Consider the following 20,124-nt stretch of genomic DNA (forward strand, 5'->3'; position numbering starts at 1 on the left):
CATAAATTTTAGCTATTATTTCAAAGGTACCAAAATACAAAACTGAAATTTTATTTTGATGAAGTCCATCGTGTACTGTTATATTCAGATTTTTATCAGCTCTTATCCAGGTGCCAAATATGGCTGTTTTAATAACAGAAGGGGCTGAATAGCCACAGATGAGAGGGATTACATGTGATGTACATGTGGTTACACTGCTTCTCAACAAGGCTAGGCTCTGGGTCTTGATTATCTCTGTGTCCCTGTGCCTGGCACATAGTTGACACTTGATAAATTCATTATTTGAATTTGATAAAACATTTGAGATAATGATTTTAGTACTCTCTGATTTGTGTTTTGAGCTTAGATGAAACTATATATATATATATGTTAGAACATTGGTTCTTTTTTAGGCTAAGAAGGCTATGGACCCACTCCCTAGAGAAGTAATAACAATGGTTCCCTCTCATATTAAAATAGTGTTTTAGACTCCTGGTGTTTTTTTGTCCTTTGATCTGTGTACTAATAGACCTTAAATATGGCTCTTCTAAGAGTAGGAGAACCCAGTCCATAATCATTTAACCTAAGTTCTGGTTCTAGTTTTGCCTGCAGCTGGTGGCCATATGTCTAACTGTGAGACTCCAACTATACTGTGTCCCTTCATCTCCTAAAGTCTGGGTTTTTTCATCAGTAACATGTTAACATGGTCTGGACAGGAGCTCGACAGTTGAGTTACATCTTACATGTTCTGGAGCTACAAGTTCTAACCCCTGTCTATTTACTCCCATTTTAATTCTTGAGTTTCATGCATCTGTTCTCATGCTTTCCTTCCCTTTCACTACACTCATATGACATATGACTTCCGCTTCATGAAATTAAACATTTGGCATCATTGTTTACATGGTTCCATGCTCCATTTTATCTTAGAATACATTTACTTTTAACATAACATAACAAGGCAATACCAATTTGCTTATAATAGTCAATGATACCAAGCATTCCCTATTTGTCTATTTTTAGTACAAGTGAATATTGACGGTGTGGAAATATATTAGACAAGTTAAAGTAGCAGTTACTTTTATTAGAGACAAATTATAGATGATACCCAATCTGGTGGTATTAAATAAGAGTAACACTTAATACACTTAAATATGTTAGTTTATTTAAAGAAAAAAGTTCCCGTCGCCCTGTTACCCCCTCCCCCACCCCCCCTTCGTCTCATTTCAGTTTGTTTCCCAGGGTCTATAGTTTCTCATGGTTCATCTCCCTCTCTGATTTCTCCATGTGCACTGGGTGTTATATGTAACTAATGAATCATTGAACACTACATCAAAAACTAATGATGTACTGGGGCGCCTGGGTGGTTCAGATGGTTAAGCGTCTGCCTTCGGCTCAGATCATGATCCCAGGGTCCTGGGATCAAGCCCCACATCGGGCTCCCTGCTCAGCGGGGAGCCTGCTTCTCCCTCTCCTCCTGCTCCCCCTGCTTGTGCTTTCTCGCTCTCTCTCAAATAAATAAATAAAATCTTTAAAAAAAACAACAAACTAATGATGTACTATACAGTGGCTAACTGAACATAATAAAAAAAAAAAAGAAAAAGAAAAAAGTTCCCTATTTGTTATTTGGAAAAGCTTTTATTGTCTAAAGGCACATGCATAATTAAGGCAGAGGATCTTTAAAGAAAAACACAGATTAATTAGTTACTAATTTCTTTTCTTTTAAAAACAATATCTCAGTGGACTGTGAACGGACAACTGAGGGTCGGGTTTTTTACCACCAAACTGGTTCCTTCAGGCTCAGAGTTAACATTTGACTATCAGTTCCAAAGATATGGGTGAGTATTGTTTTTATTCTGTTTTGCTGCTTCTGATGGGGAAATGGACTGTTCAGATATAGAGATATAAAACTTTGATGTGAATTTTAAAAAGTTATATGTACCACCAGGTCTTTACTCTTTCAGAAAGTTTTGTGTGTTTTTCCTACTGTATGACACTTGTAGCCGTTAAGGGATTGTTCAGGAACTACATAATCTTCCTCTGAATTTCATGCTGTCTTATATATATAATTATGTTTTGTATGTAATTAAAAAAAAAAAACCTTTTTATTATGGAAATGTTTACTGTGTGTGTGTGTGTGTGTGTGTGAAGAGAACAGCGTAGGGGCACCTGGGTGGCTCAGTCGTTAAGTGTCTGCCTTCAGCTCAGGTCATGATCCCAGGGTCCTGGGATCGAGCCCCATGTCGGGCTCCCCGCTCAGCAGGAAGCCTGCTTCTCCCTCTCCCACTCCCCCTGCTTGTATTCCCTTTCTCGCTGTGTCTCTCTCTCTCTGTCAAATAAATAAATAAATAAGTCTTAAAAAAAAAAAAGAGAGAATAGTATAATAAATCCCTGTGTATCCATCATTTATCAGTTAGTTACCAGCTCATGGCTAATCTTTTCTGATCTGTACCACCTTGTACTGTGAAAGATACTTTTCTTGTTCTCTCTAACCAAACTAATAACTGATGCAGTAGCAATGAATACTCCTAGCATCCATATTGTGGTTTCATAGGACCCCACTAAAAGGAACAGGGTTCCTTGGAGAAGTGTCTGATTTCAAGTTAAGACAAATTGAACAAGGTGATCTTGGATTATTTTGTTGTGTCAGAAAACCAGTTATAAAAGATGAGAGTCATGTCAAAGGGACTTGGAGATAGCTTAAATAGGTTCTCATAATAGTGAGAGAGTTCTTATTAACACTTAAGCATCAATAAGGATAATAACTACAGTGGTTTGAAACCTATTATGTAAAACCCATGAGATTTAATGATACTTTAAAAATAAAACTGTGTTAGTTGTAATAGAAGGGAACTGATTCATGATTTTTTTTTTCATGTTTTAGCTATTTTTTATTGTGGAAAATGTCACATAACATAAAATTCACCTTTTTAACCATTTTTAAAGTATGCAGTTTAGTGGCATTTAGTACAGTCACATTTTGTACAACTATCACCACTATTTAGTTCCAGAACATTTTCATCACCCCAAAAGCAGACCCCATATGTATTAAGCTGTCATGCCTCATTTCCCCCTTTCCTTAGCCCTGGCAAACACTAATCTACTTTCTATATCGATGGATTTTTCTGGATGTTTCACATAAATGGAATCATACAAATGTGGTCCTTTGTGACTTCATTTAGAAAACATTCAATGTTTTCAAGGTTCATTCGTGTTGTAGCATGTACCAGTATTTCATTCCTTTTTTATGGCTAAATAATATTCCGCTGCATGTATATACCATATTTTGTTTATCCATTCATCTGTCAATGGGCATTTGGGTTGTTTCCACTTTTTTGCTGTTGTGGATAATGCTGCAGTGAACATTGGTGAATAAATCAATCCATGATATTTAAAAAGTAGTTTAAAAAAGGAAAAAAAAAAGTCAAGTGTTTATCCTATCTTTCCCAAGTGAATTCTACTTTAGGTTAAACCAAATAGTTGATGAGAGGAAGTTCTTCTTTTGGAGATCATTTCAGCTAATAAATGAAGTAGTAATGGTATCACCATTTTGCAGCACCTCGTGAACTAATGGATCTAGGCAGTCAGTGGTGTAGCAGTCAGGGGATGAGTGCAGACCACGTTGTATGTAGGGCTCCATACTTTTTCCTATGTTTGCACTGTCCTCTTTGAAGGAAGGGGTACTAGAAATCAAGTGCTGTTTGTGATGTCCTGCTCTATTTATGGACTAATTTATTAATATTCATTATTATTTGTATATATTAATAATTTATTTTAATAAATAAACTAAATCTATCAGTTTACTTTGGTACAGTTTTTCATGCCTTTCAAAGGTCACAGAATAAATGAATGACCATGGTGGTTTGTACCCAGGCTTGTAGACTTAGGTCTCTGTTCTTTCTGCCACTTTTCCTTGACTCCATGGTTATATTTACTTATTAGTATGTTTCTTATTAGTATCTCATCCTTATGTGGTAACTTTTAATAATCATGTGTTTCCTTTTAAGTGTCTTGGACATACTGAATTTTATATCTGTGTATATGTATTTATAACAATACATTTTGTTTATTCTGTGTGCCAGTTAAATATTTACATAATAAGAGATGTTGAACTAATTAAGCAGTTTTGTTCTCAGCTCAAATATGTATATGATCTTTTATTTTTATACATTAGTAGGTACTCATGGAGAAATTACTCATTAACTTCTTGGCTGATTTTAATAACGGAAGGTTGGAAAAAGAATATTTTTTAAGAGCAGTTTTCAGGCATTTCTTTAAATAGTATCAGGTTTTTTGAAGTCTCTTAAAATAATTACTTGTTTTAGGCTGAATTGACTTCTCTCGTATGTGATTGTTATATTGTTGACATATTTGTATGGTTTACTTTCACATAACTGACATCTTTTCTATGCTCTTTAAATAGAAAAGAAGCTCAGAAATGTTTCTGTGGGTCAGCTAATTGCCGAGGTTACCTGGGAGGAGAGAACAGAGTCAGTATCAGAGCAGCAGGAGGAAAAATGAAGAAGGAGCGATCCCGTAAGAAGGATTCAGTAAGTGTTTTATCCTTTCTTTCAGCTTTTATTACCATATGTGTTTTTAGAAGGGAGGTAGCTTTTCTGATTGAAATTTGAAAAGTCAAACTATAACCAGAGAAAGTCAGGATCAGATGAGGTAATCAGGAAAAGAAGTATGGTTGCTAGTTTTATTTCAGGTTCATAGAGATTAGAATTAGGTACTAAGAACTATTGAAGTCATCTTGTAAACACATGGGCTAATAGTTTTTTTGGAGCCTGTAAAACTCCTAATCCTAAGTACAAATAAAATGTTTATCTACTAGCTTACTTAGCAGCTAAGTAATTGATAACCTTTTTTCTACCCCAGCTCACCTCAGTTACTACTGGGGGAAAGAGCTATCTTGTTAATAAAGGGACTCTTACCTGGGACAAGGACTTTGTGTTGTTTTTTAAAATCCCCCCTCCCTGTTTCTGAGGATTCCTTCACCAGAACAGTATTTCTCAGCCTCAGAACCACGTGGCAGGGCCCATAGTTAATGCACATTTCCAGGTCCATCCCCAGACCTATGAATCTTAGTGGAGGGCTAGGAGCAGGGACTAGGGGACTGAGGGGATTAGTCAGCAAATTCCCCTATGATTCTTAGCAGTTAGCTCATGCCTGGGCTTTTTAGGAACGAATACAGTAAGAATTATAAATGGCTGCATAAATTAAGTATAAATTACTGTTTAGATGAGGAGATAGAAGACGTATTGGGGCAAGGGGATAAAAATGTAATGGTTAAAAGGTGATGTCAGTAAGCCCAAATTAATTGGAGAGAATTAATTATGGAACATCTGAATTCTGTAAGAAGATAGAGATAGCAAAAAGCATTGGAAAGGGCAATTGAAAAATAAAAAAGGCCATTTAAAAAGTGCCAAAAAGGAAAATTTCAACAAATACGCATGTTTTCAGACCACCCAAGATGAACACATGTTCTTTAGAGTATTGTGTGTGCTTCAGCTGTCTTCTTGGAAAGCATATATACCGTAATGGTCTGCCAGGCACTCTGCTAAGCACTTGACACATTAACTCATGTAATTCTCAGAGTAAGCCCTGAAATTGGGTACAAGGATTTTTCCTTTTTTACGGATGAGAACACTAAGGCATCACCCAGTAGGTAATGGAAATGAACTAGTTCTTGTCTTTGCTCTTTTCTTTTTTTTAAAGATTTTATTTATTTTTTTGACAGAGAGAGAGACAGCTAGAGAGGGAACACAAGCAGGGGGAGTGGGAGAGGGAGAAGCAGGCTTCCCGCCGAGCAGGGAGCCCGATGTGGGGCTCCGTCCCAGGACCCTGGGATCATGACCTGAGCCGAAGGCAGACGCTTAATGACTGAACCACCCAGGTGGCCCTTGTCTTTGCTCTTAACCATTATGTTGCACTGCAAGTTGTAGAGATCATTCCATTCTCTCCCAACTCACAGTTGTGGTCCTAACAGCCAATGTTTCTGTGCGCCAGAAAATAAATTTTAAAATTTATTAAGTTGTTTTGTACAGAGTTTTAGAAATGGTGTAATATGTTTATTTCTGCAGTTTGTTTTTTTACTCTTAAAATTTGATCCACATGTATAAATATGTAAACATATTTTTAACTGCTATGAAGTTTTTCATATAAGCTTATTTATATATAGTCCTGCTAATGAACACTAGTGTTTTTAAGCTTTTGCTATTAATGTCACAGTTAGTATCTGTACATGTCTTTTCTGCACATGTTTCTTTCAAGGTGTATCCATGGAAGTGGAGTCACTGGGTCATAGCCTGTTAGCCTTCTTGACTTGACTGTTGCAGGAAATTTTTCTTTAAGCTCCATTAAGATTGCTTTTATTTTTAACTCTCACTTTCCGGTAATGGATAGTTTATCAGAACAGCCACAAAATAGTCATTAAACGTGTTGACCTAGGCTAAAATCTCCATAAAAACTTCCCTTTGGCTATCTCCTGTGCTCAAAACTTACAGAATAAGCATTTTTTAAAAAAACTATTATTGGTGGGGAGTATCCTTGTAATTTGATGGTTTCTTAGGCAGTGTTATACCTCCATCATACCATTATCAGAAGGCTTTCTATCTGGTAAGATTCAAGAACAATCCCAAGGCACCAAAGTATAAGCATTCCTTTTCTTTGCTTGTGTTTATTCTGATAATGGTGTGTCGGTGTCAGTATAGGCTTTGGCATTATAGACTGAATTAGGTGTAACATGAATCCAGTCATCATGGGTTGCTCTAGGTATGAACTGGAGGTTATTCTGGAATTAGAATGCTTTGGATAAAACTTTGCCCAGATAGAGGAATGACCCAGAATGATTCTAGGTTTCTAGGAGGGTTATTTGCCCTGACTGTAATGAAGAGTTGAATTCTAGTTTAGTTTTACTTGGATTGTCTCCTCCTGAAATTCCCTTCTGCATGCCTAGATTCTGAATTCTAGCCAACTATAGTTGAGAGTCTTGGGAATTCTTCTGGGTAGAGGATGCCATGGAGAGGACAAGACAGCACAGTTTAAAATGTAGTTTTGCATATTTTAACTATTAAGAATGTGTTACTAGTGCTATAGCTTGCACCCCCATGTCAGCCTGTGGTTGGTAAACAGTTTTCTCTTTCTTGCTCTTACGATTGCATCTATATGCAGTCATCTCCCTAACAAAGCTGTAAGCTCCTCCAATCAAAGGTGCTTGTCTTTTTTGGGGATGTCACAAACCAGGTAATTTTTTTACCTGATGTAATTACTAGGTAACTACTTAGCTGATGGAGGTATATTAAGTCCCTATTACCTGATGATATTTGTAGTTTGTAAAGTACAAACAGGAAATAGTCTGAAACTTCTCTTAGTTTCTTTTGAGTTTGTGAAACTAATGGTAACTAATTTACACAATAAAGAGGGTGAAAAGGTACCTATTTGTTTTCAACACAGAACAAGTACTAATATCCAGAATAAAAATTAATCCTACTGATTAATAAGAAAAAAGCCAAGACAAAAGAAAAATAAACAGACAACATCCAGACACATCACTAATCCAAATAGCCAATAAATATAGAAAGATGTTCAACCTCATTAGTAATCAGGGGAGTGTCAATTAAAACTATCAGATGTCATTTACATGCTTACCAGATTGGTAAAAAGTCTGATGACTCATAAAAACAGGATCTCCTACACTGCTGGTGGGGGTGTAAATGGGTACAACCACTTTTTTTTTCTTTCTTTCTTTCTTTGTCAGAGAGAGAGAGAGAGAGGGAGGGAGGGAGCGCACAAGCAGGGGGAGCGGTAGGCAGAGGGAGAAGCAGGTTCCCCATTGAGCAAGGAGCCTGATGCGGATTCCATCCCAGGGCTCACGACTTGAGCCGAAGGCAGACGCTTAACTGACTGAGCCACCCAGGTGTCCCTGGGTACAATCACTTTTGAAAACACTTTGGAATTATTTACTGAAAGTGAATGGATGTGTATCTGGAGTCGCAGCAGCATTGCTTATATTAGAAAAAGTAGAAACAACTCAGATGTCCATTATCACTAATATAGACAAATTATAATGTAATCCTAGACTGAAAAATTAGTCATGAAAGTTAGGACTATGGCTGCATGCAACAGTGTGGAGGACTCTAAAATGTAAGGATGAATGAAACACGAGCATGACACAGAAGTTTTGTCCAGAAAGATAAATAGACAAAATTAAATTATAATATTTTATACACAGATGGTAAACCTATTTTAAAAATCAGAGAATGATTTTCTAAAAAAGTTAGGAGATGTTATCTCAAGAGCAAAGAGGAGGTATTATAACAAGGGGAGGGCACATGGAGCACTTCAGGGGTGCTGGCAATGTTGTCATCCCCCGGCCCTCTTTTCACCTGCATGTTGGTTGCATGGATATTGCACACCTGTTTATTAAACTTGTTTATGAATTGTTTATATACTTTTCTTTATGTATACTGTATTTCATCAGAAAGCATTAAAAATACTGCTAGAGCCAAAGTACTAAAATATTAAAAAAGAGTGGCACCTGGGTGGCTCAGTTTGTTAAGCGTCTGCCTTTGGCTCAGGTCATGATCCCAGGGTGCTGGGATTGAGTACCGCATCGGGCTCCTTGCTCAGGGGGGAACCTGACTCTCCCTCTCCTTCTGCCTACCACTTCTCCTGCTTGTGCTCCAAATGACAAATAAATAAATAAAATCTTCAAAAAAAAAAAAGGAGTAAATAATTTCTTGGACTGATTAAGTACTTAACAGAATAAATTTTTAAGTGCTATAGAATTTTGCATATATGTATAAATGTTCACTTATCAATAATTTATTAAAATATACCTTAATCATTTCTTACATTTATTTTGATTTTTTAGTTACTTCAGATCCTTTCTAGAAGGTGGTGACCCACAAATTAAAAATAAATACTTGTAGTAAATGTAAATTAATGAAAGCAATCAGTTGGTCTCCTGGCTCCCTTCCTCCCAGGTATCCTAAAAGTTATTAATCCCCCAATTCACAATTGATTGTCCACTTGAGTACCCAAAATTATGGAAGCTGTATCGTACACGGAATTGGCAGGATAACTTTTATGTCTGTCAGTACAGCCATTAAGCTTATAATTGTAGTGGGAATGTTCAACCGTTGTTCACCTTCTGTATTTTGTTTGCAAAATTTTATTTTTACCTCTGTTTCTACATTTTCACTGTTTATTTCTTTAAGAGAAGAATGCTACTGTTTTTATTTACCAGTGGAGCTTTATATACTGTAGTATTTATTCAATAAATGTTTATTAAATGAAAAAGTAAGAATTCAGTTTTATCTCTTAAATGTTCAGAGTTAGAGAATCCTTTCCTGCCTAATTATGAAAAGAAAGCCCCACCTCTCTCTTTTTTAAAAAAGATTTATTTTTTTGGTTGGGGGGAGACAGGACAAGCAGACTCTGCCCTGAGTGCAGAGCCCCATGTGGGGCTCAATCTCATGACCTGAGATCATGACCTAAGCTGAAATCAAGAGTCAGAGGCTTAACTGAGCTACCCAGGCACCCCAGAAAACCCCATCTCTTAGCCCAGTAGTATTTGCATCTCAAAACTCTGTCCAAAATGAGGCTGTTGCATCTGGGGGGAAAGTGGAATTTTAAAGCCCTTGGTCTTTCCTATTCTAATCCTCTAGAATTTGAGACACAGGAAGTTTTACATTTAGTATATGCAGGGATAAAACATCTTTAAGGAACTTGTCTTGGATTAATATTTAACCATAAATTGGTTTTTCTGTGTATAGCCTTAATCTCTTCAAAACATAAGAAATGAGGGGCGCCTGGGTGGCTTCGGCTCAGGTCGTGATCCCAGGGCCCTGGGATTGAGCCCCATGTCAGGCTCCCTGCTCTGCGGGAAGCCTGCTTCTCCCTCTCCCACTCCCCCTGCTTGTGTTCCCTCTCTCACTAACTCTCTGTCAAATAAATAAATCTTTAAAAAAACATAAGAAATGATACTGGAAATGAAAAAGAGATGACCCTTAAGTGTACATTTTAGAAGGAAAAAATGAGTTTACATTTCTTCAGCTTCTTGCAGGTAGCATTTCATTTTTCTTTTTTTTGTTCCTTAGAGTTATGTGAGTTTTGTGGTATAATATAAAATAAAAATGTTCAGTGCCTTGCCTAAAATTATATTGAGATGATAAGCTAAGTAACAAAAAGTTTCCTTAAGATTCTTTCAGATTTGCTTTCTTCTAATTTATTATCAGCCCATTCTGGATTTTTATCATTTCAGGCCATGTTGGTTTAATGCGGTCTTTATATCTCTTCTGCATTGGTTGCTGTCTTGTGGAGAGTTTATTCTGTTATTGCCACACTAATTATTCTCAAATTCCATTTTGATCAGATTATTCCCCTTTTTTGGATTTAGTAATAGAGCTCTCTTGCTCAGTCACGTCAAATACAGGTTCTTTTACATATCACCTTCAAGATCTTCTGATTTAACACCAGCCTTCCTTTTGGTGAGGTTTTTCTCACTTCCTTTTTTTGTTTTGTTTTGTTTTTTTAAAAGATTTTATTTATTTGAGAGAGAGAGAAAGAGAGAGAGCGAGCACATGATGGGGGGAGGGTCAGAGGGAGAAGCAGACTCCCCACTGAGCAAGGAGCCCGATGCGGGACTGATCCTGGGACTCCAGGATCATGACCTGAGCCGAAGGCAGACGCTTAACCAACTGAGCCACCCAGGCACCCCTTTTTCTCACTTCCTCACCACACCTTATCCGCTCCAGCCAGGCCACACTAGGCACTATCATAATTTTCCATTTCCCTGTGTTTGAGATTTTCCCTCTACTTCACTCCCTCCTTTATCTTACCTCTTGCTAACCCTGCTTCTGGTGACTCTCATTCTAACCACTCCCTTCCTTTGTAGTTTTTTTTTTTTTTTTTTTAACATTTTACAGTTAATGCTTCATTGTTTGTTTTCATATGAATTAATTTTATCTCCCCAATAGTAAGTTCTGTAAGGCATCTTTATATATTTTCTAACACAGCTGGAAAACAACCATTGGTGGGTTTTTTGTTGTTGTTTCCCCATATTTGAGGGCTGCTTGGGTGGCTCAGTCGGTTAAGCATCTGCCTTTGGCTCAGGTCATAATCCCACGGTTCTGGGATCGAGCCCCACTTTGGGCTCCCTGCTCGGCAGAAAGCCTGTTTCTCCCTCTCCCACTCCCCCTGCTTGTGTTCCCTCTCTTGCCGTGTCTGTCTCTGTCAAATAAATAAATAAAATCTAAAACAAACAAATAAATGTAATATTTGAAACATCCAGAGAATAGATGTAAGTTACAAGGCATAATTATAAAAGAACCACTTGTGAGCACTTCTCTCCTTCCTGCTCCCTGCTTAGCCCCTAGAGGATACCACTGTTTTGAATTTTGTGTCTTACCTCCATGCCTTTTTAAAATCAATTTTTTAGACATGCATCTATGAAAATTTTGTTTTTGAGGCTTATAAAAACAGTCATACAGCATGTAATCTTCTGGAACTTTTTTCATGTGACATGTTTATAAGATTGATGAATCTTGTATATGGCTGCACTTGATTCATTTTACTGTGCTGCTATAATCCATTTTATGAAAATGCTACTTTATACAACCTGGCCACAGACATCTGTTAGTAGTTTTTTGCTGTTATAATGGTCATTCAGTGAGCTTGGTATAATTCTGTGAATACGTATGTCTAGAAGTTTCTCTAGGATTTATTCTTAGGTGCGCAATGCTAGGCATAGGGGGCACAGATATTTTATTTTTGAAGCCAGTGGTTTATTTTTTCTGGCATACTTTTCACCTAACATTAATTTGTTCTTTGTCTCCTTTAAGGGCAGATTTCTGTTTGTTTTGGTTCATTGCAGTGACTTTAGCACCTAGGATTATACTTGACATATAATAAGTACTTGGTAAATATTTGATGAGTGAATGAAATGCTTTTCAAATTGATCATACCAATTTCTACTTTCATCAACAGTATATAAAATTCCTTTTGATCCACATCTTTGCCTAGACTTGATATTATCAGACTTAATTTTTTCCCCTAGATTGATCTAGTAAATATGACATGATTTCTCACTGTGGGTCTAATTGTGTTTTCCTTATTACTGGCAAGGTTGAGCATCTTTTTTAGGTTGTTTGATTCTTAGATTAGTGGTGTGTTTGTTGTTGTTTTTATAACCAGATACTTTTCTTTGCTATGGCAGGTGGATGGAGAGCTAGAAGCTCTGATGGAGAATGGTGAGGGTCTCTCTGATAAAAACCAGGTGCTTAGCTTATCCCGGCTAATGGTTAGAATTGAAACTTTGGAGCAGAAACTCACCTGTCTTGAGCTTATACAGGTGAGTTCCTTGATATTAATTTATTTTTTATTTCTGAATTTGAGGTGGGGCATCTAAACTATAATCTAGAATGATGACAGGAGAAGGGATAACTCTGAGAAGAGTTACTTTTATTTTTAAAATAAGAGTTTGTGAATTCTATATGACTTTGAAAGTTTGTAGTCTTAAAAATGGCTTAAGAATTCAGCATCATTTAGTTTTTTAATAGATCTTGTTTGCATTCTCTGTCTAGTCAAAGAACATGGTGGGATTTTTTTGTGTAACAATTCATGACATTTTATACAGGCCCCCCCCCCCCCCATGATTATTAGTATGCCAAGGCCATTTTTACCACAGGATCTTGAAGCAAGGAATTTTAATGGCAGTCTCATTTCCTCCAGTTTATTGAGTATGCCATTCTTCAAGAACTTGAACAGTAAAAAATGGATGATTTAAAAGAAAACTAAGAGAAAAAAGCCTTTTGAACAAGCATCTGAAAAGAAGAGAGAAATGAGGGGCGCCTGGGTGGCTCAGTTGGTTAAGTGACTGCCTTCAGCTCAGGTCATTATCCTGGAGTCCTGGGATCGAGTTCCGCATCGGGCTCCCTGCTCAGCAGGGAGTCTGCTTCTCCCTCTGATCCTCCTCCCTCTCATGCTCTCTATCATTCTCTCTCTCTGTCAATAAATAAATAAAAATCTTCAAAAAAAAAGAAATGAAAATGATTTAGACTATTATAGTTTTAGGTTTTTCAATAAAAATGGTGAATGTAATTTGCCTCTTAGTCCTTCAGAATTGAATTTCATTGTAAATGACATATTGATATTTATATGTTTTTCTGTAAAGTCTATTTATATAAAGTCCAAGTTCACTGGATACAATTTAGGTATCAAAAAAGGTTACAGTCTCTTACTTTAAAGCATTTATTATTTGTGTACACTTTTAGTTGCATTAATCACAGAGTTCCTAGGTGTCTTGTGAATATAAGCAAACTTTTTATTCCTCTCTGTGGACCCTTTTTAATGTTCTGTCTGGTATTGCCCACCCCACCCCACCCATCCCCACCCCAATACCCTGCATCCTGCTTCCCTTCCCCCATGGAAGAACACACATTCACAGTCTTGCCTGAAGTCTTTTCTGGAACGTCACGGGCTGTCTTTGTTATGGATCTGGATGGCAGAACTAGGTGATGGCCGGGAAAGTAACCAGAAGCTTCAGGAAGAGGTCAGTTCACATTCAACTTGTTTATTTCTTAAAACCGCTATATAGATTGCTTAGGTTGAGTGGTAATATCAGTGATAATGAATTTAGCATTATATTTACCACTGGTATTGAATAAATATTATCATCTCAGTATCATTCCTGTAACTATAACCTTTTACATAGACCTTGCTAGTAGTGAGTTTGCTCCCTGGTTTTTCCTATAGTATCCCTATAATTGATACTGCATGGTTGGGAGTTGCAAGAGCAAGATATCATAGTTAAGGGAAAGATCCAGTTTGTTGCTAAAGCCATAGTTTCAAACAGATAAGAAACTATGTGAAACTTAAATTCTGGGGCTCTAAAAAAGTGGAGAGCCAAATTTTGGAATGGCAAGAGTAAGAATATTTTGAGGAGTCAATAAGTGTTTTAAAGATGTAAATAAATGTTCCTTGGCAGTGTCATTAGTGGAGATGTGATACTTATACCTTCCGATGAAATAGTATTTTGAACCTAGTTTAAATGTAGTTCTATTTAATCATAGTTTCTAATATAGTACCAAAGTCATTTAATAATGCACTTTAAAAACAAAAACAGGAATGAGCAAATAAGTGGTTGTCTTGCCTCTGTTCTTCTCACAGGAGATTTGGCAATAAATAGAAGTTGAGGAAGACTTGGAATTTCTTCCTCCCTTCCTCCCTTCGTCTCACCACCCGTTTCCTTTTTGTAAAGATCTAGTTGACTTTAATAAATGATTCTATGATTAATGATTAAATGAATTCAGCATCCCATCTAGAAAGTTAGAGGGGAACAGCCTACCTTGGGATTTCTGTAGAACTACATTGGGGAGTACTTTGGAATAAATTCTTGGATTTCAGAGTGGAGGGGGTGGTTATCTCTGAAGAGAGTCTTTCTTTGTTAGTTGTTTATCAGAGGCTAAAAGAGGTAAGTAATAGCTGCATTTTTTGTGGGTGAAACATCATTTAAATATATGTTGTTGCATAGTTCCCAAGCCTATATTGCAGTCACTTGGAAAACTTTTCAGAAAAACATAGCCAGGATGAGGTCCACTAGTATATATATTTTAAAAAATCTACACAGGTTTGAGAACTACTGGTAGAGGATATTAATCGGTCCTGTTTGATATTGTGAGCAGTTACCTGCTGCACATTTTATTCTTGCTGGTCAGTCTTTAAAAAGTTTTCCTTCCTTTCTAGAGGAAAATAATATTATGACATTTAATCCTTCTATAGTTATAGAGACTTCAGTCTTAATAAGACAGTAAAGAAAACCCACAGCTCTTTCAGAAATGATCTGAGTCCCAACCAGAGATTTGAAAAGTCAACTGTGTAAAGCGATGTGATTTTTTTTTTATTGTGTTTAATCAGATTATAAAGACTTTGGAACACTTACCCATTCCTACTAAAAATATGTTGGAGGAAAGCAAAGTACTTCCAATTATTCAACGCTGGTCTCAGACCAAAACTGCCATTCCTCAGTTGAGTGAAGGAGATGGGTATTCAAGTGAGAATACGTCACGGGCTCACACACCACTCAACACACCTGATCCTTCTGCCAAGCTGAGCACAGAAGCTGACACAGACACCCCCAAGAAGCTCATGTTTCGCAGACTTAAAATTATAAGTGAAAATAGCATGGACAGTGCTATCTCTGATGCTACCAGTGAGCTGGAAGGCAAGGATGGCAAAGAGGACCTTGACCAGTTAGAAAACGTCCCTGTAGAAGAAGAGGAAGAGTTACAGTCACAACAGCTACTCACACAACAGCTACCTGAATCTAAAGTTGAGAGTGAAATCACTGTGGAAGCCAGTAAGCTACCTACATCTGAACCAGAGGCTGACACTGAAATAGAGCCCAAAGAGGGCAATGGCACAAAACTGGAAGAAACCATTGCTGAGGAAACCCCGTCCCAAGATGAAGAGGAGGGTGTATCTGATGTGGAGAGTGAGAGGAGCCAGGAACAGCCAGATAAAACAGTAGATATAAGTGATTTGGCCACCAAGCTCCTGGATAGTTGGAAAGACCTAAAGGTAAGAAAACATTTTTATTTTAACCTGAATTACTCAGGTCTAGAGTTCCACAAATCTTAAGTTGAATTGCCTACTTTTTTAGCTATACATGTATTTGAAAAATGGAATACCATGTCTCTTACTGACAGCTGATTATAAATGTCTCAAACATCTTTTAAACCTTAGCAAGATATACAGCAGCCAAACTAATACACAGATGTCCCTTTTCTTCATTTAGAAAAGCATATCACAGCAGTGAATTCAGTTATTCAAGTGCTCTTTACATTAAAAACAAAACCAGAAATCCTTTGAGTAACATATTCTATGTTTGAAAATTCTTTGTAAGATTCTAGGTAAGAAAAAAAATGTTTAAATTGATTGGAAATTAATGTATTGAATTAACTAGAAATTAAAATTAAAAAATTAATTGGAAAACCAAGGTAATTTAGCAACTTCTCATCAAAATGATTAAACATAAATTTCTGTTCCAGTAAAACAACTTTATATGGAGCTAGTTGGTATTCAGTTCCTTTATTGTTTCTGAAATAGGCCTGCCTTTAAATGCCTATTTCTTTGGACAAAAGATGTTATCTAGAAGAAAAATAGAGAGGTCTGGAACCCTTACACTTAATACATACATAATCTCTTGTTAAAGAATTTAGCAAGATGTGTAGGGTTTGCTTTGTAGAAAACCCAGCCTAGGAGAGAGGTGTTATATTTTGATTGTAAGTGATCTGGATCTGGGATTCAGGTCTTGAGGACCCTGTGGGAACAGGTTACTTGCTAGCTTCTATTTTTTTGTTCCTCTCTTCTGCCAGAAGTGAAGCAACCAGATAAACCAGCAGTACAGGTTTATTTGTAGCAAGATGGACATATGAATCCTCTGTCCCCAATTATGACTACACAGCTCACCCATTAGATCCTGTGATTTGACCCATACAGAATTGGCCTTATACTGAGCAAAATGAGTAGTTGGTTGGTTGTGCACTGTGCTTACTTTTGGCATTTGTAATTTGCTGTGTTGAGACCCTTCTTTAAGTATTGTGTGGTTTCAGCTCTCATTGACCTATTTGAACTCCTATTCATGCTACTGTTTCACCACTTACAGTTTATCATTAACTCAACCTTATTAAACCTTATGAAATCCTTCCTTTTTATAAACTTTAGTAAAAGGAAGGATTCACAGTAAATCTGGTTATGATATGACATGTGAACTGCAGGAACCAAAATTGCAGTTAAACTGAAAGAGATGCTGGGACGGTCACTTGGGTGGACCTTCATTTAAGGCCTGCTTTGTGAGGGCACAGGAGTCTGGAAGAAGTCCCTCTTGTGTTCCAAGACTGCTAGTAGAGCCTCTGACATGACTGGCTTTGTAAGGAAGGTGGGAATGAAAACATACATGAGTGGGCATAGAAAAGGCCTTACAGAGATGGTTTTATAGAGCAAGAGTGGGGGGCAGACCCAGTAGTTCACTTTTGCCTACTAAGTCTCTGGTTGACATAATTTTTAAAAACGAGACATAATCATCATTTCTTAAAAACCTGTCTCTTAAAATCTAGAAAAAGTAAATACTTCTGTTTCTCTACATGGTAATTTTTTATTGTCATGGTAGTGGTATGAATTACTCTCTGGGATATCCTTAACTCAATTAGCTATAACTGATCATTTAAACTCACACTCTAGACATTTTTGAGTCCTACAAAATTATTTCTTCCCCTGCTTGTTGTCCTCCCTCCTCCTATCTGAAAGATCAAAGCAGTTGCATAGTACTATGTAGCTTGATGATCCTCTTGACTTGAGGTTTAAAATTTTATTCATACTTAAAATATATCCTTCTTAACCTTCATACTTTGGATTTATCCTGATTCTTACCATCAAGGAAGCCATTAAATAAGATTTTCCTTCTTCAGACTTCTAGTTTGCTCTGGAATCATTACCCATCTAGAATTGCAATACTGAAAGAGGTTGTCACTTGACTGAACTGTGATGTTTTGTTACACATTCGTCCTGGGGGTCTTAATTTCATCTATCATTCTAATTAACATTTACCATGGTTCTAATTCCAAAACTGATTGTGGTTGTCCTTAAATAAAATATTTCAGCTAGCATCTAACCAGAACATTGAAATCAGAAACCCATAATATGAACATGTCTTAGATAAATACATGGACTTGATGTGATTACTATACACCCATACTATCCCGGCATTGAAAGAGTTAACTACTTCTGTCTGACTTCCACCTATGTGTTCAAGTAGACGTTGGCAGAAAAGAAAATGTCTTACTCAACCAACTTTTGTTAAGCACCTGTTGCCAAGCACTGTGTTAGTTGCTGATGTTAATTCCAAGATCATACCAAAAAGCATTGATCTAAGATTGTGGTTAGCCACTCCAAGCTTCCCTGACCTTCTGGGGCCACTGTAACATTGTTGGACATGTGTTCCACTTGGCCTTCTACACACTGGATGGAGTGAAGAGCTGAAAGAGGTTGCTTCAGATCCTTAATCTTGATTTTGCTGTGAAGGCAGACCATAGGGATCATCAGTAAATGAGAGAGGGTGGGAGGGAAGGGAATGAAGCTTCATGAATTACTCTTTGTCCTCCCAGATCTGATGATGATCCCCCTTGTAACTTGAACCATTTCCATCTAGCTTCTCAGGGCAGCAAGGAGCTTGTTAACATCACCAGCTGACCATGTGTCTCCTTTTCTCAACTCCATTTTCAACTTCGTGCTGAAGAAAAACAAGAACCTAGCGTGCATTCTGTGAAGAAACAGGAAGATGGTTGGGAAGTTGGATGATGCATGAAAAATATAATAGGTGAAAAGAGGACAGAGGTGGTTAACTCACTGGCGCCGGCGTTATTTTGGTGCGTCCATTGCCGACAATGGATGTCGTTCCGGGAAAATCCCGACTCCTGGCGAGAAAGGATTAAGTGAGCTACTTTTTCTATACCTCTATACACAGGACTGCTGCCTTGGCTTCACAGGGCATACACATTTTGACTCCTAAAGTAGACCTCAACAAGAAACATCACCTAACACATTGCTACACATAACATGGATTCATTTTCACATGCAAATTTACCAGGCTACATTTTCAGCAGGGACATGTGCATATATTTCTGTTTGTGAAAGGAATTATTGTACATCACCCCTCATGCTGAAAATCTACCCTAGACTTCACAGGGCAAAACAGCTGGTTGTAAGTGGTGATTAATTATAATTTGGCTGGAAAAGTCTTCATTCATTTGGATCATGAGAAGAAGAGGTAAGGTTCCCATAAATTTGGCAGTTTTCGTTTCAGTTAAACACCCAGTAGATGATGATGGCTAGTGATTCCAGAGCCTCTCGTAAATACTTAGATTACAGGATGTGCATCTCTCCTTATAAAGAGATCTGGGTAGTTATAGTTACACCCGGATTAGGTGATTTAGGGGCAACATTCTGTATATGTGATAAGTTGGACTATTCTTTTTTTTTTTTAATTTATTTGACAGCACAAGCATGGGGAGCAGCAGGCAGAGGGGGAGGGAGAAGCAGGCTCCCCACTGAGCAGAGAGCCTGAGCTGAGCAGAGAGCCTGAAGCGAGGCTTGATCCCAGGACCCTGGGATCATGACCTGAGCCGAAGGCAGACGCTCAACCGACTGAGCCACCCAGGCGCCCTTATGATATTCTCTTCTTATTTTATTCATGTTTATCTCAGGACATTATCTTTAATTCAACAAACATTTGTCTGGAAAGTTAAGCATTAAACTCTTTGTAGAAAGTTTAAATAAAATATAGAGTTACCCAGCTGAAAAGTTTTGAGTCACTACTTGGAATTTCGGTCTGTAACAAATATTGTGTGTGGAATCTGCTTTGCAACATTTCAAAATGAAATTATGTGCCCTGGATTTCTGTAATAAATTTCAAAATCCTTCATTGAGATTATTCTGTATCCATAAGGATCAATATCATCCTTTTCTTTAAAATTCAGAATTGCCCCTAAAGAACACAGTCTTGGATACTACTGTGTTGAAATTTTTTTAATAAGTATCAGACTTGGTAAAAGACAGACCTGGTCTAAAACTTACTAGTAGTCCCTTTTGTTATTACCAGATAAATCCTTTCATCTAAATCAGGGGTTGGCCACATCTGCCCCACTGCTTGTTTTTGTAAAATTTTTTGGGAACAGAGCCATACTCATTCATTTACATACTGTCTGTGGCTGCTTTTGCACTGTGGGAGTTGAGTAGTTGCTTCAGAGACGGGATGGCCAACAAAGCCTGAGATATTTACTGTCCTGTCCTTTACAGAAAAAGTTTACCAATAAGTGATCTAAATGGTAAAGCTCAGAGCCTGGCTGTTTGAAACATTCTGATTTTTTTTTTTTTAAGATTTTATTTATTTATTTGACAGAGAGAGTGAGAGAGCACACAAGAAGGGGGAGTGGCAGGCAGAGGGAGAAGGAGGAGCAGGCTCCCCGCTGAGCAGGGGCTCGATCCCAGGACCCTGGAATCATGACCTGAGCCAAAGGCAGATGCTTAACTCACTGAGCCACCCAGGTGCCCCGAAACATTCTCATTTTGAGTGAAGTCATTTTG

General features: G+C 37.5%; 1 protein-coding gene across 1 annotated transcript in view; it reads left to right on the forward strand.

The window, feature by feature from the left end:
- Positions 1–20,124, forward strand: part of SETD2 (SET domain containing 2, histone lysine methyltransferase) — a 91,553-nt gene that overhangs the window by 14,084 nt on the left and 57,345 nt on the right. Inside the window, exons 7-11 of the mRNA XM_021686955.2 lie at positions 1,717–1,814; positions 4,400–4,526; positions 12,200–12,334; positions 13,415–13,534; positions 14,899–15,561. Of these exons, the coding sequence (XP_021542630.1) occupies positions 1,717–1,814; positions 4,400–4,526; positions 12,200–12,334; positions 13,415–13,534; positions 14,899–15,561 (1,143 nt within the window). The remainder of the gene's footprint in view (positions 1–1,716; positions 1,815–4,399; positions 4,527–12,199; positions 12,335–13,414; positions 13,535–14,898; positions 15,562–20,124) is intronic.

The sequence above is a fragment of the Neomonachus schauinslandi genome, chromosome 1 (assembly GCF_002201575.2).
Source record: "Neomonachus schauinslandi chromosome 1, ASM220157v2, whole genome shotgun sequence".
NCBI classification, from domain to species: domain Eukaryota; kingdom Metazoa; phylum Chordata; class Mammalia; order Carnivora; family Phocidae; genus Neomonachus; species Neomonachus schauinslandi.